At 39.6% G+C, this 24,336-nt stretch overlaps 1 protein-coding gene and 1 long non-coding RNA gene across 3 annotated transcripts in view; one reads left to right on the top strand and one right to left on the bottom strand.

The window, feature by feature from the left end:
* The window catches only part of LOC125265656, a 35,433-nt gene extending 28,768 nt beyond the window's left edge, over positions 1 to 6,665 (bottom strand). The window contains exons 1-2 of one of the 2 annotated variants that reach the window (XR_007184328.1): positions 5,679 to 6,665; positions 5,531 to 5,608 (exon numbers count right to left, since the gene is read on the bottom strand). This is a non-coding gene — a long non-coding RNA (uncharacterized LOC125265656). The remainder of the gene's footprint in view (positions 1 to 5,530; positions 5,609 to 5,678) is intronic. The other variant, XR_007184327.1, reaches the window with a different exon arrangement.
* Positions 1 to 24,336, top strand: part of LOC125265639 (sialoadhesin-like) — an 86,259-nt gene that overhangs the window by 35,951 nt on the left and 25,972 nt on the right. The window contains exons 5-11 of the mRNA XM_048186002.1: positions 6,586 to 6,867; positions 7,251 to 7,526; positions 7,688 to 7,966; positions 8,062 to 8,328; positions 8,404 to 8,682; positions 9,171 to 9,428; positions 12,421 to 12,666. Of these exons, the coding sequence (XP_048041959.1) occupies positions 6,586 to 6,867; positions 7,251 to 7,526; positions 7,688 to 7,966; positions 8,062 to 8,328; positions 8,404 to 8,682; positions 9,171 to 9,428; positions 12,421 to 12,666 (1,887 nt within the window). The remainder of the gene's footprint in view (positions 1 to 6,585; positions 6,868 to 7,250; positions 7,527 to 7,687; positions 7,967 to 8,061; positions 8,329 to 8,403; positions 8,683 to 9,170; positions 9,429 to 12,420; positions 12,667 to 24,336) is intronic.

Genomic DNA, 24,336 nt, shown 5'->3' with positions numbered 1-24,336 from the left:
AGGGTCAACTTTGCCAAGAGCTCACTGCTCCCCAGCCAGTGTATAACGTTCCTGTGTGCGGTTTTCGACTCAGTCCGTATGGCGGCTGTAGTCTCTCCAGAGCGCGCTCTGGCCATTCAGCAGCTCGCGGCATCGGTCAGGAACAGAGCCTATTTCCCTCTGAAGTTTTTCCAGAGGATGCTAGGGCTGATGGTTTCCGCCTCCCCGGTTCTGCAGCTTGGCCTTCTTCGGATGCCAACCAGTACTGGTTGAAGTTCCGGGTCCCTCCTCACGCCTGGTGGCACGGCCGCCTGCGTCTCAGGGTCAATCAGGCCTGTTTGGCAGCTCTGAAACCCTGGATGAACCCTGTATGGTTCAGCCAAGGGGTACCCCTACAGGCGGTGTCCAGAAGGACGGTGCTCTCAATGGATGCGTCCAACACAGGTTGGGGCGCTCTTTGCGAGGGCAGACCGGCCTTCGGCTCGTGGTCTCACGAGGAATGCCATCTGCACATCAACTGCCTCGAGATGTTGGCAGTGATTCGAGCCCTTCATGCGTTCCAGGCACACCTGACAGGGCGCCACGTCTTAGTCTAGTCGGACAGCATGACAGTGGTGTCATACATAAATCACCAGGGCGGTCTTTCGTCCAGCCGCTTATGCGCTCTGGCGAAGCGTCTTCTGGAATGGGCATCACCGAGGTTTCAGTCGCTCAGGGCGACTCACATACCCGGGAGAACATAATTGGGAGCAGACATGCTATCTCGGAGCAATGTCCCCTCAGACGAGTGGATGCTCCACCCCCAGACGGTTCTCATGATCTGGGAGTTTTTCGGAAAGGCAGAGGTAGACCTCTTGTCTGGCCCAGCACCCTCCTTTACGCTTTTCCCCCGATTGCTCTGATCCCACAGGTCATCAGACGAATCAGGGAAGACAAGCACAGAGTCCTCCTGGTGGCCCCGCTCTGGAGGAGCCAAGTTTGGTCCTCAGAGCTGTTCAGGCTTTCCACAAAAGCTCCGTGGCCAATCCCCCTGAGACGGGACCTCCTCTCTCAGGCGAACAGGACGATTTGGCATCCCCAGCCAGAACTCTGGGCTCTGCACCTCTGGTCCCTCGACGGGAGCCTGCTAACCTCCCTGGGGACGTGCTGAATACCATTTCTCAGGCGAGAGCTCCGTCCACGAGACGCCTCTACGCCCAGAAATGGTCGGTCTTTGTTGACTGGTGTTCTACACGCAACATAGACCCAGTGGAGTGTGACGTATCTCCGATACTGTCTTTTCTCCAGGAGCGTTTGGATCTGGGTCGCACCCCTTCAACGCTCAAAGTTTACGTAGCAGCCATTGCAGCGTTTCATGCTCCTATCGCTGGCCAGTCAGTGGGACGAAATAACCTCGTGGTGCGTTTCTTGAGAGGTTCTAGGCGATTAAATCCTCCTTGTCCTCTCACTGTTCCCACCTGGGACCTCTCTTTGGTCCTCAGAGCTCTTAAAGGGCCTCCCTTTGAGCCACTGCGTTCAGCTGACCTCAGGCCCCTGACGCTCAAAACCGCTCTGCTACTTGCACTAGCATCGGTTAAGCGAGTTGGTGACTTGCAGGCCCTCTCCGTGAGCCCTGCATGCCTTGAGTTCGGGCCCAACGACTCCAAAGTCGTTTTGAAACCTAGGCATGGCTACGTCCCTAAGGTGCTCTCGACTCCATTCTGAGCACAGGTTATTTCCCTCTCAGCGCTTCCTCCCTCGTCGGACGAGCGAGAGCTGGAACTACTCTGCCCTGTCAGGGCATTAAGGACCTACGTTGATCGATCACAGCCTTTTCGGCAATCTGATCAGCTCTTTATCTGCTTTGGTGGCCGCACCAAAGGGTCTTCGGTCTCAAAGCAACGTCTTTCGCGTTGGATAGTCAACGCTATTGCTCTTTGTTACTCCTCTATGGGCCTCGACTGCCCCACTAGAGGAATGGCTTCCTCTTGGGCCTGGTCTAGTGGAGTTTCGATTAAAGACATCTGTGAGGCGGCCAGCTGGTCCTCGCCGTCCACTTTTGTCAGATTTTATCATTTGGACGTCCCAACCTTACAAGCTCGGGTCCTCTCGGTATGATCCAGCGGCCTCTATCGAGCTCCGCTTCATGCCACTCTGGGAGTTAACTCCCTTTTTGTAGTGTAACGAGGGTTCGACGGCTCCGGCCTTCTCACTTGTCCTCTGGTTCCCTCACGGTGCCCAAGAGAAGTCCAGTCGTTCCCTGCCGTGGCACGGCGCGGTTTAATTAGTTCCCCATACGCAGTACGAGTGAAGTATCGAAAGGGAACGTACTCGGTTACTAACGTAACCTCGGTTCCCTGAGATACGGAACGAGTACTGCGTTACATGCCGTGCCACGAGGCTGCGGCTTCAGTGTCGTCGCTTCAGTCGAATGACCTGAAATCCTATGGCGAAATGCCCGCTTATATAGCCCTAAACCCCGCCCATTTCGGCGGGAATATTCGCACGCTCTGTCGCCATAGGCCGCGCAGCTATGCCGCGCCGTCATTGGTTCAACAACTTGTCTATGAGTGAACCAATGACGATGCAGTTACACTGCGTTATTGAAAAAGGCTTCAGTAACGGGGAAAAAGGAGACCTTTCCCCATACGCAGTACTCGTTCCGTATCTCAGGGAACCGAGGTTACGTTAGTAACCGAGTACGTTATTTTTCAAATGAGTAACAGGACTGAAAGTAACAGGATTGAGTTTTTAAGCAAAAATTATCAAATACATGATATATGGCCACATGGCGTACATGCTAATAGCATGAGGACACTGAGCAAATTCTAGTGACTTACCTAAAGTTAATATTTTTAAAATAAATAAACAACATCTAATAAATAATTTGGGTAACAGGACAGTACGTTGAGATTGACCCTCTCATTCATAATTACAGTTTCATCAAATATACAGAAATTAAAATGAGAGGACTTACTTTTGGTCTTTTCATGGCCTGCATAAGATCCAGATGATGCAACTTCCTGTTGAAAATGTGTCTTGTGGAATGTTCCAAGTGTTTTAGAGGGGGAAATGCGTGAGGGTAACAGGACTGAGTGAAAACATGGGGACACGACTAAAATGTGTATTTTATATAACATATTATGGATTTCTTATGAAATGTCTTTAGTAACACAACAATGCAAAATTAAGAAGATTTCTAAAAGATTTTAATGATTATATTTCATGATAAAGTTTAGGTTTAGATAGGGGACATGTAACAAATGCTATTCTTTTAGTATAATGTTTTAAATTAATATTTTAAATTTGCAGTTAGATTAATGTTCAGGACACTTTGCTTAATAATAAAATATATTTTAGAGTTAATTTTCATGCATATTTATACATAAAATGTCCTGGGGACAGAAATGGCACAGATTCGGTGGAATGGCCCTTCCACTTTTTTTCACAAAACCTTTTTGCTCTCTAGAAACCCAGTCAGTTTGGGTTAAAATTCTTTAAAAGATTTAATATTAGCATTATAAACACTGAATTAATACCAACATATGAAATTAAATTAAGGACATGCATCAGAAAAAATGGGAATGTTGGACAATAAATATATGAATATAACAGCTTGATTTTGCAGTGTTGTCTGATGTCCGTTAAAGCAAAAGTGTCCAAAAGTGGGAACTATGCAATATGTCACGGAGTCACAGCCAACACCCACCAACACACCGATGCATCTTAACCAGGTCTGCGTTCAGCCCCGACAAAACGTTGCAAATCGTTTTTTAAACAGAAACGGTGGTGCGTTGAACACCCTGTTCTGATGACGCAAGAGTTGCAACTATGGCAGCTGAGAAGGCCATTCTTTGTGTTCTTTTTGAAGAATTTTTGGAGCCTGATTAAATCCGTGTTTAAATCCGTGTATAAATTCGTGTTTAATACTGCAAAATGCGCTCAATGTTACAGTCACTGCCCTTGCCGTTCGGGATAAAAGAGAACATCCCAATCGAGTGAAGGGATAGGCCAATTTCACACGTCCGGGTTTTTGGCTTCCGGAACGATCCACGCAGTGTAAAAGTTTTTCCGGTTACAGTGATAGATAGATAGCCTCGATGAGAACCAGCTCGGGAATCAAAGTCGTTTTACGAATTAAATGTCATGAAAATGTTTGAACGTTCTTGGTGAATTATTGGTGAGACTACAGAGCTCTCATTAAGAGCTAAATTTAATAAATAATTTGAAGTGATGGCGGTTAAACTTGTTATATTCTCCGTGTCTGTTTGGTGCGGCTGTGCATTATCGCACTCCATGTGCTGTAAAGACAGTGCCTGCGTCTCAAAGTGCATACTATCCATCCTAAATAGTAGTCTATGTGTAATAGTCAGTGCTATTTAGGGTGGATAGTAGCCTATGCACATTGGGATGTATAGAGTGCTTTTAGCGACGTGCTGGGGAAATTATCAGCTGGAAGCTCCCTTATCATGCAAGATCCTCTGATCTTGGACCGCTCGCACCCTGATATTTCTGGATATAAACACTTCAGTCTCTCACTCATTTTCCTGTCGTCATCATCTTAAAGTGTGTATTATGCGCAGTATTATTGCAACATTAATGCAAAGACTGATAGTTGTACAGTGTGGTGTTGGAAATTAATTATGTCTTAGTTTAATCATTTTAATCGATCAGGATTAGTTATAACATATGCTTGAATGTGGGATGTGATGCCATATGAGATTACATGCTATATATTTTTTAAAACATTAACTCACGACAATATTATGTATATTTTATATCCCCCATTAAAGTATATTGGGAGTTTTTTTTTTTTTTTTTCAATATTATGTATCTCGATTTTATATCCCCCATTAAAGTATATATTGGGAGTTTTTTTTTTTTTTTTTAATGAATAAATTATATAAATAATGTTCGTGGTACTTAATACGATCGGGGAAATTGCTGAATGAGCTGCGTATCCTTTACTGTATGACAGCTGGTAAATCCACCTGCCGGTAAATTCGAGCAACGGTCTGAGCGGCCGTACAAGCTACAAACCAGTCGAAAATAATTTCTTTGTAGATTATACAAAAACGACTTGGAAAACAGACAAAACAGAAAAGGTAAGAAGCGATATTTGAGAAAAGAGCATATCAATCTAATAGCCGTAGACGCATAGCGGAACTAACTTTACCCTGCGTCACCTGATTTCCGATTCTTGTGAAAAAGGCCTATTTGTGGAAACTTCTAATTATTGTGATACAACAATAGCATAGCAATAGCAAAATATATAAGTATAGTATTTTATGTTACATTAATACCCATTGTGCAAGCTGTCTCTTTAATACCGCGTGGTTTATATACAGGTTGCTGCTGATTGGGCTAACATTTCTGACACACCCCCCAAACGAGAGAAAACGTATCTCAAACCCGTTGCACACCGTTGCGCACCGTTTCCAGGAAACATGTAGTTCAACCCGGAAAACGTAGCAAAACGTTGCGCACCGGTTTGAACTTGAACTTGCCCCTGATCATCACGGGGGGTTCGGACGCAGCCCCTCCGCTTCATTGTCTGATCACCTGAACTCACCTGAGTTCCCGTGTCTCCATTCCTGTCGTCATCCGTCTCCTGTTCTCCGTTCCACGTTGATCTCTCCATCTGCAAAGACTATACTCGGTTAGCTAAGTGACTGTTCTGAAAGTGCTTGATCATTTACTCCCCTACTTCCACCGTTTACCTGTGTTCGTGCCTCTGTCTAAATGAACATCTGTGTTCACTTACTTCTCTTCTTCCGTCTGTGTCCTGAGTAAGGCTTGTTCGAGATGCATCGGAGCAGCGCGGACCGATTCGGCGGGTGACATCGGACTGCCGCAGGTCCGCGGGAGCGTTTGTAGAGCATACGACTCCTTGTGCTTTTGGATCGTTCTCGCGATGCTTTTATGTCACGCACCGAACGCTCTTCGAGAAGCCGATGCATCTCGAACAAGCGTGGTGTGTTTGGCGCTGCAGCACTAGCTTTGCTGTGATATGAGATGTAGGCTATGTAAAACCTGGCTCTGTGCTGCTCTCTAGCCCGTGGAAAGGCAAACCGGTTCTTAGAAGGCTTATCAGTTGAACCAACTCCGAACTGACACCAGTACTAGCTCTGAACTAGCACCCGAACTAGGACTCTCAGAAAAAGTCAGTCTGCATCATCCTGACATCACAGAACATCAGTCTTTCTGAGCACAACCCAAACATTACTGTCCAGAGACAACGCTTTACAAACAAAACATTCAACCTCTGTTTACAGACCGTTTACTGTCATGGCTGATCACTAATGTTATGAAAAAAACAAAAACAAAACCGAACAATTCATAGAAACACACCCCTGTCAAAACTCTGTGCTTTGTACATGACCAGAAGAAGACATTAAAGCTCTGATCATTTTACTGAGTGCAGAAAATAAACTCCAGATGTTTGGAGAAAAAAAAAAAAAAAAATCACACATCAAAAACAAAGGAACAGATGAATTTACCTTTACTAGTGGAAATAAAGTGAATTTATACAGAATCTACAAGATTTTAAAGTGATCAGCAGAATTCACATGAAATCGTTTTGTTGATATAAACAAAATATTAACACATTTGTGTCATTCTTTACAGATTTACCCACATCTACACTGACTGTGACACCAAACAATCCTGTATTCACTGGAGAGAGAGTCAATCTGAAATGTGTGATAAACTCTGATCACAGTAACTGGAGATATGACTGGATTAAATACAGTTCAATGTTACAGAAGTCTGGGCGTTACACTGTAAACGGAGACACTCTCAGTATTGTTGGAGCTGTTACATCTGATCAGGATCAGTACTGGTGTAGAGGACTGAGAGATGGAAGACCAAACTCATCACAGTCAAGCTCTGTTTCTCTCACTGTGATCCGTAAGTTGAATATCATTGTCCTCCTAAAAAGACTGATCACAATATTCAACAATAAACAATTTGAGCTGTCACATGACCTCATCACATTTCAAATTTAATTGAGAACAATTTTTTTAAACTTTTAAATTATGTAAATATTTGTATAATCCACATTTGTATGAAATGTGAACACAAATACACACACCTGTAGAGATGAACATCAATGTTTTTACTAGTTTTGACTAATAATTAGAAACATTTTTGATGTAATCAACAAAAACTACAAACTAGATCTTTACATAATGAACTGTTTTTCTCATGAGGATGTTTTGAGTTGATAACAGTGATTATGAAACTGTGATGCTGTTTGAATCAATATTTAACTCATATGTTTATTAATACAGAGAGACCAAAACCTGTAGTGAAGATGACGCCAGATCAGCCTGTGTTCAGAGGAGAGACAGTTACTCTCACATGTGACATACAGGGAGGAGGAAACATTCAGTGGACATACAGCTGGATTAAAGATGGAAAACCTTTCTATACAACAACAACAACAACAGCAGCAGAGTTCAGTTTCACAGCTGATGTGTCTTACAGTGGTGAATACAGCTGTAGAGGAGAGAGATCAGACTCACAGAAATCAGACATCAGTGATGCTGTTACAGTGACTGTATCAGGTGAGTGTTCATATTCAGATTTGTTTAATGATCATTTAAAATCAATATTTCAACACCTATTCTCATCTGTATCAACTGTTGCAGATAAATACTCAATGATTTGTCAAACACAGGTGAACTCTGACTCTTGAGGATCTGAATCTGTTCTTGTTCTCCTGCAGGTCTAAACCCAAAGCCTGAACTCACATCAGATCCTGCAGGAGCTGCACTGACAGGAAACACAGTGAATTTGACCTGTCGCATGGATCCGTCCACTGGATACTGGGACTTTTACTGGTACAAACACACACTGAACCCTGAGACAGAGAAGACAGAAACAAACTCCTACAGACTGAAGATTGATTCAGTGTCTGATGGAGGCCAGTACTGGTGTAGAGCTGGAAGAGGGAAACCAGTCTATTACACAAACTACAGTGATGCACTGTGGGTCAATGTTACAGGTGAGAGAGAACATGTGATTCAACATACAGATCAGAGGCAATATCTACAGAACTTCTAAAACTTTAAATAAATGTAATAATCTGTGTTTGCGCAGAGAGTCCTAAAGCTGTGCTGACGGTACGACCCGATGAACGAGTGTTTAGAGGAGAAACAGTCACTCTCAGATGTGATATGAAGTGGGGAGGAGACACTGAATGGACATACAGATGGGAAAGAGAGGGAGACACTGTCAACCAAACCTCAACACAAGAGTTGAACATCAGCAGTGTTGATCACTTTCACAGCGGTAAATACACCTGTACAGGACTGATAAACACTCAGATCTCTCAGCGCAGTGATGCTGTTACATTGACTGTATCAGGTAAGTTTGTGTTTGTTGTGATCAGCTTCTCCATCAGTTTCTCTATGGCTCTGTAACTCATGATGTTTTGTTCAGATGAAGTTCAGGCAGCAATGCGAGTGTCTCCACAGCCGTGGCTGACTGAAGGAGAATCAGTGACTCTGATCTGTGAGGTTTCAGGCTCCTCTACAGGCTGGACGTTCAGCTGGTTCAGAGATCATGATCTTCTGTCAGACAGCAGCAGAGGAGCTGGAGGATCTTACACTCTCAGTCCTGCTGCTCTACAGCACACAGGAGTTTATACGTGCAGAGCAGTGAGAGGACGACCAGCCTATTACACACGACACAGCAGCACACAGCCACTGTGGGTCACTGGTGAGTGTTTATGATTGTGCACATCCATAGTTCTATTTCATTGATGTCTCTACATTCATATTCAAGTGTAAAAACAATCCTAAACTAATGACAACCTCAAAAACCTAATTTCACTTTCCTCCAAATGTCAGTCTAAACCAGATCAGACACACTATCAAATACACACTCATAATAATGTCCTTCTTATTTCAAAATTTAGTGCAAAATAAAGTTTTGTGCTTATGATGAATCATTTTGTCATATTCATCTTTTAGGGATAAAGGCATCTGCTAAATGAACAAGTTTAACCAGAAAGGTCAAGAGATCATCTGTAATTCAACACTTGTGATATGAAGCTTGCGACTGATGTTAGCAGTCAGCTGTTTGGCTACTATCACTTCTGATTAGTGCTAATATTCATCTTAATTGTACTCCATTACCTGTTAGAGATGATTTTATTACACAATCACATCATCTGTCAGTTTTTAATGAGATTTTCCTCTCTTCAGGTGTTTCAATGTCTCTGGTGGTACGTCCCAGCAGAAGTCAACATTTCTCATCTCACTCTCTTTCTCTGAGTTGTGAGGATCAGAGTAACTCTGCTGTATGGACAGTGAGAAGATACACAGACAAAGACACAAAAACTTGTTCAAAACAAACAGGATCTCCATGTGTAATCGAGTCTCTCAGCACATCTGACACTGGAGTGTACTGGTGTCAGTCTGAATCTGGAGAGAAACGTCATACTCGAAACATCACTGTACATGGTGAGGCCAATCACGCTTACATCTAGATAAAACATAATAAAAATAATCTGTTCAAGATTAAAAATTAATATAATTAAGAATTCAGTCGTGATTATGTATTAAACTAAAAATATATGAATTATTATTTTTTCCATGGACACTGAATATCAAGATTTCAACTCTGTAATAAAATATACTACAATATCATTCAGAAGTTTGGGATCAGTAAGGTTCTTTTTTTTTTTTTTTTTGTAATGTTTTGTAATGTAATGGTAATGTTTGTTCACCAAGGCTGCATTTAATTGATCAAATACAGTAAAAGAAAACACTAATATTCTGAAATATTACAATTCAAAATAACTGTTTATATTGTAATATATTTTAAAATGTGTTTTTTTCTGTGATCAAATCTGAATTTTCAGCATCATTACTCTACAGTCTTCAGTGTCACATGATCCTTCAGAAATCATTCTAATATGCTGATTTGCTGATCAAGAAATATTTCTGATTATTACAGGGTATCCGCGGGGCATTAAAAAGCATTAAAAGACATTAAATGGATTTTGTGAAAATTAAGGCCTTAAATGGCATTAAAAAGCATTAAATTTTATTTCTACAAGCATTAATTTTTTTTAGATAGTTTTGAAGAAAAATAATAATACTGTGTTTAATACACTAATAATAGTGTTTTAAATTTTCTTTTTTTTTTTGTCTTTTTTTCCCTCTTGAAAATAATCATAAACCATAGTGGAGCTATATACTATTTTTTGGCAGAAACATTTTTACAATAAATCTTCTGATTTAACCTTGGGATTTGAAGTATTAGATTAGATAGCATCCATACTTGCACCACTATTACAATAAAACTAATAATACTTAATTTCTGATAGGAATGCAAAATCAATCGGTATTGATTTTTTTTTTTTTTTTTATAGAATACAAGATAAAAACCTCTACATTCAATCGCGTTTGGTCCCATTTATTTTTGATCAGAAAGAACCAGGGCCGTATGCAGGGTTTCATAATTACTGAGGTCACAAAATATAGTTTGCTAGGGGGGTTGGGGGCCATGCTCCCCCGAGAAAATTTAGATTTCCCTGGTGTACATATGTGCATTTTCAGATGTTTTAAGGCGAACAAATTGGATAACAATAGCTTTAAATCCATGTCAACAAATACATACTACATGCATGCACAGTTTTGAGGCAGCTTTAATCGCATGTTTGGTAATTTCATGACTTTATTTACAACAGAACAACGACGGTGCATGCTCGTAGTTTCTTTTGCGCTTTAAGCTATAATAAAGTAAAATGCAGCACTCGCATGCAATTCTTGAGTGCGCGCCGCAAGCACAGTATAACGGCTGATTGGAGTTTTACCGACATAGTCTGACAACATCTCATCTGACCACAGTTTACTGTTGTTCAACTGAAGCTCCCTCATCGTCACCTACCTTTTCCACACTCGTTTGACTTGCGCCTGGCGCTGAGGCGAATTTGGAATGCGCGTCTGAAAAGTGTCCCATTTGTTGTATGCATAAAGAGACAGTTCTATATAAACACAGCGTTTTACTTGGCGATGTTTTAAAAAAATATTTTTATTTTTGGTATGTATATGCTTTGTTGGTGGTTTGTGGAGTAGCATCACCCAGGAGGGATAAAAATAATTCAGCAGAGGCAGGGATACATAGACCAGAAGGGGGGAAATCCCTCTCACCCCCCCCCCCCCCCTACAAATCGCACCCTGCTTGTTAACCTGATCTAGGTTCTGAGACCCCCCGGTACTGCCACACGAGCGCAATATTTTGCTTGCTTTCACCTCTCTCTCTCTGCATCTGCTATTCAGTGAGTGGCTGAGAGGAGCAGCGCATTCAGTTGAGGATGTCAGAGAACAAATAAAATATACTATTGCTTCTAACCTGAGTGATCATTTTACATGTATATAGAGCCAAAATCACAGCAAATGTCTTTATATTATGTGTATGGTGATTTTGCCAGACAACGTCTCGATTATAAATCAGGATTTTAGTGCTGGTTTAACATGTCAGGGCTTGAAAGTAACGCTTGTCAAATAGTCCGGGTTAAGTTGTTTTTTTTGAAGGGGCACAAATCTGTCACAAATCTATCACAAATATGCAGATTTAAATATGTCAAAGCTGCAATATTCTGAAAGGATATTGCTTCAGAAATTTTAAATTTATATTTACACCACCAAAAAAATCCTTTTTTTTTTTTTTTCGGATAAGCAACTGTTTTACTCGTATGTGAATGACAAGGTTTAATGTCGAGCCCTGCTTGTAGTCTTAATGGGCCGCGTTTCAGTCATCATTTCATGTTGTCTGACAAGAAAAACAGAAAAATATATAGATGAAACAATTTTATTTGGAATTTGGCTGTATTTAAATATATTATGTGAGCAAAAAGGGTAGCAACAGAGAAGCAAACTAATGTAAAGGGCTAACACTTGGCAGAATGCAAATGCAACAATGACATGATGAATATTCTAATTGCCTTGTGTCGCCATCTATCGACATTTAGCAACATATATATGGCATTAAAAAATAAAAAAATTGGCATAAAAAAAAATTGGCATTAAAAAGGCATTAAACAGCATTAAATTAGATGTGATGAAACCTGCAGAAACCCTGTATTATCAATGTTGATAAAACAGTTGTGCTGCTTCATATTGTTGTGGTAAATGTGATGCATTTTTTCTTTGATGTATAGAAGAAGTTTTAAGTACAGCATTTAATTTAAAAAGAAATATTTTTGTAACAGTATAAATGTCATTTTTGATCAATGCATCACATTTTCACATTTAATAAATGCATCCTTGCTGAATAAAAGTATCAATTTCTCAGATTTACATTTTGACCCTCCACATTTTAATAATAATTTAAGTATGGCTCTGATTTTATATATATATATATATATATATATATATATATATATACACATATATATATAGCCTGTATCATCACTACCATCTGTTGATGTTTTTCTTGTGTTTGTAGATGGCGAAGTGATTCTGGTGAGTTCTGTTGATCCTGTGATTGAGGGAGAGACTCTGACTCTACACTGTTTACATCGATCTACAAACTCCTCGATCCTCAGCGCTGATTTCTATAAAGACGGATCACTGGTCCAGAATCAGACGACAGGAGAGATGAACATCCCTACTGTCTCAAAGTCACATGAGGGTTTCTACTACTGTAAAACAGAGAGAGGACAGTCACTCCACAGCTGGATCTCAGTCAGAGGTGAGAGTCACTGGAGTCTGTAACTGTGAGATGATTTGATTCATGAGCATCTGATGAGATTTGCCACACGATTATTATATACGAGTCTCTGGCTCTTATTTGTATGGTATCCTTGTGTGTTTTGAAAGGCCCCTTTAAATAAAATGTATTATTATTAATTACTATTATTATTGTTTCTGCTGGAGAACAATAAATTATTGACATCAGTGTTTATTGTTCCGCATAACTCAAATAATTAAAAGTATAACTATCAAATCACAAGCAAATTATACTGAAATATAGTGAAATCAACATTTTAGCTACAGCATTAGAATATCAAATCAAACATGTTAGTGACTTTCCTGTCAAAATATGAATTTTCATTTATTTAATTTAAATTTATTTTATTTTATTTTTGATTATTTTCATTTGAAGCAGCAAGGAATGGATATGTGGTCAGTGTCAAACCCCTTAAACACTATAATGAATAACGTAACCTCGGTTCCCTTAGATACGGAACGAGTACTGCGTCATACGTCTTATTATACATAAGACAAGACGCATGTGGGGAAAACTCCTTTTTTCTCAGATTTCTGAAGCCTTTATTCAATCACACAGTGTAACTGCACGGCCATTGGTTCATGGAGTTAAAGTAAATGAACCAATGACGGCACAGCGTGAGCTAATGGTCAAAAGGGGTGGGGTATCGGGCTATACAAGCGGCCGTCTCACCATGGCAAAACGATTTAATTCGACTGAAGCAACGGCATGAGGCATCCCACGAGTAGCGTGGCAAAGTACGCAGTACTTGTTCTGTATCTAAGGGAATTGAGGTTACGTTAGTAACCGAGTACGTTCCCTTTCGATACTACACTCGTACTACATAGTACGTCTTATTATACATAAGACAAGACGCATATGGGGACAGTTCAATCATGCCATGCTACTGTGGTAGATTTTTCCCTATGCACCTGACTTAGTTAAACCTGGGTATCCCTGACACCATAAACAAATAAACCTGGGTGTCCCTGACACCATCAACCAATAAATTTATACTCTACTGAGCGTACTTCAGTACCTGTTCGAGTCGGCCAACGTCTCGGCCTGTTTTGGGGGCCTATCACCTGATATTAAGCTCTTTAGTGCTCACCACCGGCACTATCACCTGATAATAAGCTCTTTAGTGCTCCTCACCACTAAACACTATCACTATAGTATAGAAAAAGATCTCTAGTGCTTAGGTTTGCTGCAGCCTAAAAACCAGACAGACTCCAGTCTATGCCTCAGAATATGCTTTAATCACGGCCGGGAGAGTTCTCATCATTCCAGAGAATCTCTCTCCGAACAAAGGAATACAACAGGTTTTATAGGATTTCAGGTACACTTCACAGTCAGCATGGCATGATCTATTACTCATTATCATCAGTCTCAATATGATTAGTTCAGATTTAAGAAAAACATCTCAGTTCCTCTGTCCCGCTTACTGCCGGAGTAAATTTAGATTAGAACAACTGAATCACAAGATCATCAAAAAATATCATTGGGTTAATAGTTCAGATTACTCAATAGGTTAAAACAACCTCTCAAAGACTATTTTTTTATCCCCAAAAGGGATGCTGTCTAGCCAGCACAGCAGAATGTTTCTGAATCACAACACTCAGTCCTAGTGACTGTTTCTCTATTTCTAAGTTAGATTATTATTATTAGGCCTGTAGAAGAAAAGAAATGTTAGTTCATTATTAATTAGTTCAAAAATTCCATCACACTACGCAGAGGGACGACCAAGCACTTAAAAACGGCTCGTGACAGATACCCATAGGACATGATAGCCCAGACAACAGGGACTGAAACACTGTAGTCATACTCCCAAGCCCATAAGCCAAGGCACCAGCATATAGGATGCATATAGGGGGATCAGAATATAGTTAGAATATAGTAGAGGGAGTACGGCCTCTATCCATTAAGTCTAATAAGGACAATATCTGAGATATGTCACAAGTCAATGGGACCTCGCCCCAGGCTGTGCACCAGGCGGCAAAGACGGACCATTTAAGAGAGTAGAGACGTCTCGCTGACGGAGCTCTAGCTTGTGAGATAGTGTTTAAGACATTCTCTGGGAGGCTTGCAGGCTCCCATTGAGAAACCACACATGAAGATCCCACAGCTCAGGGGTCTCATTTATAAAGCGTGCGTACGCACAAAACGGGGCTGGAAGCGTGCGTAGCTACGCCAGTTCCCGCGCAAAGGTTGTGATCTATAAAAACAAACTTGACGGGAGAATGTGCGCACCTTTAAGCAAACTTTGAGCCGTGCGTACGCACATTCTGGAGACAAAAGTGATATGAATTGAGATAGTAGATGTGCTACTTTCGATCACTTTTCCAGTACACGCTGTTTTATGTTCCTCTTTAAACTAAACTAAAGATGTTATGACAAAATATTTTTTTGAGAATGACGATCAGTGATGCACACTTAACTTCGATATTATGGAAGACACTGCTGGATTCGGTGGTCGAACGGTCCGTTGTCCAGTTTGAATAGGTCCAATGATATCTTACTGTACAGCCACAGCTGCAGGAGGTGTTGATGTCGTGTAGGATCTTCAAACAATTACCATTTGAAGGATATAATTTGAGGAAAACGGTAAGATTTGCATGTTTTCTTTTTAAAATCCTTTGTCAGTGACGCGCCGAGTCAGACAATTGTATTTACACTGCAATAAATAAGTAGGCCAATCTGTTTCCACTAAAAATAGCCTATAAACTTCCTAAAAGATATGTTCACCTCATCAGCAAAACTGCATAAATTTGATTTGAATTGTTTAAAACTATTCAAATACTATTTGGCCAGTGGAAATGAATGAATCAACTCTATTCTAAAACCTTTATCTGAAGTATTTTATACAATTTTGTTTTTATGGATATTTTGACATATTTATTCTAAAACATAAAGAGGATACTGGATGATCTTTATCAATATAATGTGTGGCACAAATGGCATTTATAGTCCATATCTAATATTTTCCAATGTCTTGTACCTTTGACGGTGTTAACCATGGTGTCACGTGGTTGGGAACGTGTATGGAAATGATATGCAGATGAGGTTATGCATAGTAAAACTAGGCGTCGTAAGCTCCATATATGGTGATTTCGGGGAGGAGACAGGGTGGAGATGCACGTACGCACAATCTTCCGCTGACTGGGATTTATAAAGGGATTTGTGCGCAGGTTCTGGCGTACGCATGGTTTTATAAATCTGATTTTTTTTGTGCGTACGCAGAATCTAGCTTTTGCGCGTACGTACACTTTTAGTAGGGATCCTACGCACAGTTTTATAAATGAGACCCCAGGTCTGGGATGCCATATTGTTCCTCTCACTTGAGAGAGGAGGCCCTGTCTCAGAGGAATCGGCCATGGCTCCGAGAACCATGGTTGGGTCCTCCACAGTGGAGCCACAAGGAGGACCTTGTGTGCACCCTCCCTGATGTGTCTGATAACCTGGGGATTCAGAGCAATCGGGGGGGGGAAGCATAGAGGAGGAGGCTGGGCCAGTCTGATGTGTCTGATAACCTGGGGAATCAGAGCAATCGGGGGGGAAAGCATAAAGGAGGAGACTGGGCCAGTCTGATGTGTCTGATTACCTGGGGAATCAGAGCGATCGGGGGTCGCTCTGTCTGATCTGACCAAGACATGGTGACATTAAACTTACTAATAAATGCTAATTTATTAAACATTAAATAAAGGTTAATTTCCAACATACTTTGGGTTCATTTTAAGTGAGCAGTACAGTACTCTTTAAACAATTGTTGAGTTAAATAAATCTGCCCAGCAGGTTGGGCAAACATTTAACCCAACTGCTGGGTTTGTCCATTTTCAACCCAACTTTTTGGGTTGTTTTTAAGAGTGTAACTCTTAAAACATTTCTATAAATAGACTAAAATGAATAAATCTGTCAAAAGGAGGAGATGAGAGGGCAATCTTTCCACAGCTACTGTCCCACCCCCATATTCTTCATTCTATTTATTTTTTATTTATTTATTTTCATTTAACTTTTTGATACATACTGCCCTGCTGGGGCAACTTAATGGCTGCACTTTGTTCTGCACTATATATTCCACCACTTTAGAACAAATGGATTCGTTGTTTGTTGTTTTTTCATATTCAAGAGATTATAAGATAGATGCAGCTTTTTTGTGTTCACATTGAATGTTCTTCGACTTTTATACATAATAAATCTGTTTATGAATAAAGATAGATCAGTTGAAAGCAGTTATTTTGAGTTAGATCCCAAATTTTCTCCTCCTATTAAATTTTACATTGAGGGGGTGCATACAACATATTTGCCCACCTGCAACTATAGTTGCCACACATTCAAATGTGATTTTCAAAAAAAAAAAAAAAAACTGGGGAAAATAAATGCAGAACATGTTCAAATAGGACACTATTAACACAACTATATGCATGAAAACTTTCAGAAAAATTTGGACACAAATGGGTTAATTACAATGCCTGATATGTAATGATTCATGTACAGTCAGATGTTCTTTGTCCGTGTGTCAGTAAATCAAACCCGTGACTAAACCTCAACTTGCGTTGTTTCTCTTAGTAGGATGAAAATAATCTGTTATTTAACAGTGATTAAATTATATAAAGAAAGCCCCCTTTGCAATCGTTGGAGCAGCACGCGCTGAAGCTGTCAATCAAACAGTGCGAGTTTATCATGACTGACATGCGCAAAACTCCCGTTTAATTCATTTAATTCCTGTTATATCGCGTTTGCACTGTTAGTGAAGATGAAAGCATTTGTTAGTGTACAGAAATTGAGTTACAATGACAAGATCACTGCTTTCATTCGCTCAGCATGTCTGTGATCGGCTACACAGTGTTCATCTCTGTAACCTTTCATGCCACTATCTAAATATAATGCCATTGATCTAAATGTAATGCAACACTTTTCACGATTAGTTAACCTTGAGAGCTGTAATAGTAAAAACGCATTAAAAAAGAGAGTAATACTTATTTCAAATGGAAAGATGTTAGCCAATCACAGCAATGGGCGTTTACACTGAAGTCTCATAGCAGACACGCCCCTTAAAACAGAGCGTTCAAATCAGAGGGCTAAAATCAGGGTATAGGAAAAATGCCTTTTATTTATAAATTATGACAATTTTGGATGTAAAAAGCATACTAACATTATAAGTGCACCCCAGGAAACATTATAAAACAATAAAACAACGCAGTTCATGACCCCTTTAACAAAACTGCTTTATCTGTGAATGGAAATCTTAGAATGCTTTTGTTAGAGACAACATATATTTACTCATCAGCAGTGACACTGTAGTAACCTGTGAAAAAATTCATGTGGGGTGAGGGCTGTCCATTCTTTCATCACCAAAAATACATTGAGCAGGGCTTGAATCCATGTCATTCCAATTTCTGTCAATACCATACATTGGTTTTTGTTTTCTGATTTTCTCTTCATTATTTGTGATATACAGTGCATTTCAAAATGATTAACCAATGCTTTTCTACTTGGACAACACTCATACCACTTTTAATGTTAACAATCACAATGTATTTCATACACCTGTCACAGAATTAGCTTGAGGGAATTCTGCAAATGGAATTCATCATGACATTCTGAAAAGAGAGAGTTAGGTGTGCGCTGCGCAGGTGTGGCACTGCCACAACAACAACCCAGGCCAGGATCGTTAACCCAAATTCATCCATGGCCATTATTTTATTGGTCATAATCCAATGTGTGTGCCCACTTCGCAAAAAATGGATACAGCTGTTAATGGCATTTTGTTTGCCTTGGTGCACCATCACTCACACACACTTTCACACATTTTCACACCCCCTTTTCCTGACCAGAGAATCGTCTCTTTTTGTCACTGTCTCCGCAGACAGTGAACTGAATAGGGAATGTATATGGTTACTGATGAAATATCACCAAGTCCAATCGAATAACACCACTTCGATTTCGACGGAAACTACTGAACATAGGCACTGTGGAATTCCCTGTGTGACAGTGTCTAAGCACTTGGACTCATACAGTCAGACGATGACAGCCGCAATGGGTTTGAGATTTCTTAATATCTAATTGATCGAATAATCTTTTAGACCTAGGTATGACACAGTTAGAAGAACCAATTCTAATTTCTTGAATGCAATTTTTTTCATTCATTTGTCTAATATAATTTCATCTTCATTACACTGTAAATTCTAACAAGTTCAGTTTACTTAAAAAAAGTTTGGAAACCGATTGCCTTATTTTTGTAACGCAAACTTAAAGGGAAAACTGAAGTTAATAATCTATTAAAAGTAAAGAAATCTAACTCTTCCCAAGTAAATTAAGTAATAAATATCAAGTTAATTTAATGTCAGTTCTAGTTAACATACTCTAGAATATTTACTAATCTTACTTAAGATTTAATAGTAAGATTACACGAGAAATTCCATTTAACTAACAGTGTTATATTGTGTTCTGCAAACATCTTAAATACTATTATTCTCAACATGGCTTTAATCTGCCATTTTATGCTACGTAGACTTAAAAAACTATGTGCAATCGGTTTCCACATTTTCTTCAAGTAAAGTGAAAGAAGAATAGTATGTTGTACTGACAAAAGCTTTGTTAGTATAGTTCACTTACACGAGAGTACTACTAACTAAAAGACGAACTGTAGAGAGTACTTAATTTACTTTAAATACAATTTTATTGTCACCATTGTTGTGGTTTGCATGCTGAATGTTGAGATCTGTGTGTTGCGGATACTCAATTAAAAGTTTAACAAGATGTTGATAACATAGTTAGTTAGCACAAACATTTTTAAAACATTACTACTGAATACGAAAATTAAACCTCTAACTAAACAACATTCAGTTAGAAATCAGATCATCTCTTAAAAATTATCTTTTTATTACTTCTCTTCCTTTGAAACCACAAACAATGATTTCTTGATGCATGGCTGCACCAAAATGGAAAGAATTATAAAATCTTTAACAAAGTTCCAAGTGACCAACCAAAGGGAACATGCATCACCATCATGGTAAGTAAAAAAAAAAAAAAAAAAAAAAAAAACTTTTTAGGAAAATCAACATCAAACTAATTGATCTTAACTTGGGTTTTCTGAGTAAACAAGCCATTAATAGACAGCAAGAATAGCTTTTACTTTTATTTCACCGAAGTAGATCCACTTTGCAAACATAACGTTGAATCCTCAGTCCGTGTGATTCTGCACTGTGTGGAGGGATGTCTTGGCATGTCTTGAAAATCTTTTGTAATTTTACTCAAATTACATTAGTTATGAGAACTATCTGTTCTAAAATTTCAGCAACAATTACAAATTTGTAGTAAAGTCAACATTTTGGTTAAAATCAAGTAAACATACTAGTGTTTTTATAGTAAGGAATACTATTTGAATTTACAGTGTATCAGTTTGGTGTTGCTCATGAGCTGCTCTTATAAAAGTTTGGAGATCTCCACATATTCTTGGATCCATGGCCAAGCCACTAACATCATGTAATTGTAATCCCTGTTAATGACAGCATCTGTAATTTCATGAGTTAGAAATAAGGCTATTAGTTCAATTTATCCCTAAAAATATAAATAAACCAAGATGGGGTGACCTATATTATGGCTTTACCATCCACAGTTTGTTCTTGGACACTTTGTCCCCCATTTGTCCACTTTTTTTTTTTTTTTAAGAGAACTCTGTAACGTGCTTATCGGCTTTCTAGGAAACTCTGTTGTGCAAGCAGATTCTACACTCTCTCTCTACACTTCACAGCATCACAAATTATCTAATTTATCAGTTTACCCCTGGATGGTATGGAATCTCTCCTCACTATACTAAGTCCAGTCCAAAGTTTGGATGATTTATGAATCGGATCAAACACTTAGGCACCAGTTCAACCTTATAAAATGAAGCTATCAAAAGAAAGCAGAGTGTTGTTAGTTTATCAATTACATAAAGAACTGTTATGAGACCAGTAAATAACCAAGTTACAAATTGATGTGACAAATAAAAATTTGATGCGGTCTCTGTAGTGCTCCTCGAATATGCAGTACCTGCACATGAGGGAAGAGATAGAAAGTCTTGCTCAGGTGTGTCCAAACTACAGCCCGTGGGCCAACTGCAGCCCGGGGATGAATTTCAAATGGCCCGTAGCCTGTCTATTAAAATATATTATATGTGGCCCACCATGCATAATTTACAAATCATACAGCACAAGGTGGCAGCACTAGAATTTAGGCCAGGGAAACATTAACGCGCCAAAAGCGGAACAAAACGGCACAGGGCGCGACTCAGGAGCTCACAAATGTGTTTACGTGCTGAGTGTCTCGATCACACGGCCACTAAACAGCCAGTGAGAAGTGTTCGAGTTAAGCGTAGAGGTCTCAGGTACAAGCTGCAAATCTCTCTGTGATTTATTTCAGTTTAAAGCCAGTTGAAACAGCGCTGACTGAATCAACAACACTAACGTGCAAATCAGGAGAAACATTGAGACTGTAACGCCTGGATGGATCCGTTCAGAGTCAATAAACTTTGGAGTTTTCAGAACGCTTTTAACCTGGTGAACTTTGTTTATAAATCACTAAATCGGCGCCGGACGGCTGTGACTTTCGGCAGGTTTGTGGGCCTGCGATGGTAAACAGAAAAGTCCAACTTCCTCACTTTGGTGACTTCAAAAGGAGCACCCCCCCCAGAGACTGACCAGATCCACATTCCAACACCCCACACAGACAGGGACACACAAAAACACACACACAGACACATATAGAAACACAAAATCATACATTTTTGACTGTATGTGTAAAATACAACTACGCTGACGTATACCCATCCTGTATTTTGAAGCGTATGCATGTTTCCTAGTGTTTAAAGGAGTGTATTTGTGCTAGTGTGCATGGTAATAGTGGAATTCTGTCTGTAAACCATAACTTCTTCCCTATGCCTTTCCGACCTATCGAGTTTGATCTCGTTTTAAAGCTCCGGACTTGAGCTATTCATTGAGACATGTCACAAAACGGACAAATGCATTTTTCTATGTGTTTAATGATCCTGTGAAGAACGTACTCCATCTCGAAATCCGATCGGATAATCATCAAGTATGCAAATTCAGCTAGGAGACCAAACAAAGCAACTTTGCCCGCCAAATAGTGCTGCGCATCTATTGGTCGCTACAATTCAGGAGGTGTGTTAGCTTGGGTTTCCATAAAGACAACGACACACACCTCTTCGCTCTCTCTTCTTCTTCTCCTTTGTCTCCCGACTGACTCACGAGCACCTCGTGCACGGACGCCTCAGGTGACCGCGCTTCCCAACCACGCGCGCAGTTCGGGAGGACCACTTCCTTAGACTTTCTCTCTCTTCGGCTAAGTTACTTAAGCTTAAACCTCTTTTGAAAACCCCGCCGGAGAAACCCTCTCTGAAAGGACCAACCCAGCCAGGCGCATTGAAACTGCTACACACGGACTTGAACCAATAAGCAAGTATTATCATTTATCTGAATTTGTCTAAACTGATTTCTGTGCTGGCTCTCTCTCAAAAAGGTTTAACAAAGAATTTGCCATCCTTTGATCATCTTTCTTTCCATGTCTTTTCTTCATTTTCACTCTTGTGTATATATATGTGTATACCTTCTGTATATATTTTAGACCTATAATCTCAGTCATAGCTGCATATATTAAACACTTTAATTCATGCTCGATTGTTCTGTTCGTTCTTTCAACTGAAGACCAAGTCACTTTAACGTTTTTCGATCGCTTTATGCTTTAGTTATTTTCATGGCCAGAGAATAACTCTGTTTATAATATTCTGTGAGGGACTTAGTTTGCTGGACAAACGAACAGTTTCTCTAAATAATTATTAAACCAGAACTAATCATATATGTAATTGATTATAATTCGTTGTAATTGATTCACAATATATGTTTAATTCCCCGTTGGGTCGATATATGAATCATAATTTATTCATAACCTTATGAATTATTATATTCATATTTCATCCATAAATTTAGTAATAACCGCTACATTTGTTACATATTTATTTGGTGGAGAATGCGGGCACGTTTTAAACTTGGTTTTCGGTAAAAGAGCAATGTAGAATAATTTTGTATGATTTAATGTACATGCGCGCTTTATTCAGTGAGAAGACGCACGGGTCCTCACTCTACGCGTTAACAAGCTGCTGTTTGTGTCTAAAAACACTGCAGGCCTAGCCTTGGTTGACCGTGAAATACACTGCAGTCCATTAATATTTCAAGCTCGTATCTGTGAAGGACGACAATCTTTGCAGTAAGTTACAGTTTTGAATATTAATTTCCGCTTGAATAAACAAATTGAGTCGTATTCAGCGCTTTGAAAGATTTGTGGGACGAGTTTCTCCCACCTATCTCTAAAAAGGCCTTATTATTATCTGCCACTATTAAATCTGAATTAATTGTGTCGTCCAAATAATTCACAATAGTTGGCGCTCCTGGGTTACGTCGTTCGGCCTAGCTAACCAAACCACGTGATCCCCCTTACAAATCTAATCGGAGAGCAGTCATCTGCTTTAACGATTGATGTGTGAGAGTTTGGAGCTATATCAGCATCCTGATCCAATGTTGATTTGTAACCCGCGGCGAAGGAATCCCGCAAAAGTTACATATTCGCGTGCACTAAAGTTTGCACCAAAGGGACTGATTCCCAGAGTTGTGTACCCGTGAGTAAAACGGTACACATATATTTATGAAGGTATAGTGTAATCGTGATCGTGCAGTTAAAACAGCGTAAGGGCCAGAACCCCACAAGCGCGTTGGTTTTTATATCACGAATTAAAGAAAGGGGATGCAGTAACTCTGACCAGACGCCAGAGGGCAGTCTGCTCAGGTGTGCCACCCCTCCCTACTTATTGGTTGTGTGGACTCAGTGACGCCACCGCGTGGACGTTCTGAGTTAAAGCCGCTCCATACTTTGAACTGAAATTATCTCCAAGTTGTCTTTTGCTTCTCTATACTGCGGGGAGTTGTAAAAGTAATTTGCTTTTGGTGGTTATGCTTTCCAATCATTGTTGGAATGTGGTTTACTGATTTAAATTTAATTTAAACACGTTTAAATTTTTAATTTAAATTAAGTTTCCCTTCCAACAAGGGAATTCACTTTCTGAGAGTGCGCCCCCTGGTGGACACTACCAGATAAGTCAATTCTCTTTTCCTTGCATTCTTGTCCTGTGTTCACAGATCTACTCTATTTTATTCTATTTTAGTTTATTTTAGTTTATGTATTTTATTTTTATTCTACTTTGTTTTATTTCATCTATTCCCTTTTTGTCTGTTCTCTCTCTTCCTCTCAAGTTATTTCTTTATTTTTACTTTGGAAATTCATTCCCTTTTATTACTTAATGTTTTATTTTATTCACTCTTAGCCCTGTGTCCTGTTTGTTATTGCCTAAGTAATAACATTCACACACACCCAAGCCTCCCTTATTTCATACACTTATTTTAAATTTAATTAAATAACATTTAATTGAATTTTAAAATTAAGTAGTGTCAATCAGTTGGCATTTTGCTCATAAAAGAAGCAATTCTCTTCAAGGAAACTTACAAATAGGGAAGACTTTCTCCTTTCTTTTTCCCGTTCTGTTATTCTATGCACTCATTTAAACTTGACTGAAAAAGATTTCCTTCAAATTTGAATCAAATG

Source organism: Megalobrama amblycephala, linkage group LG3, assembly GCF_018812025.1.
Source record: "Megalobrama amblycephala isolate DHTTF-2021 linkage group LG3, ASM1881202v1, whole genome shotgun sequence".
Classification (NCBI taxonomy): Eukaryota; Metazoa; Chordata; class Actinopteri; order Cypriniformes; family Xenocyprididae; genus Megalobrama; species Megalobrama amblycephala.
Note: the sequence above shows the minus strand (reverse complement) of the source record. Positions and strands in the feature narration are given on the sequence as shown.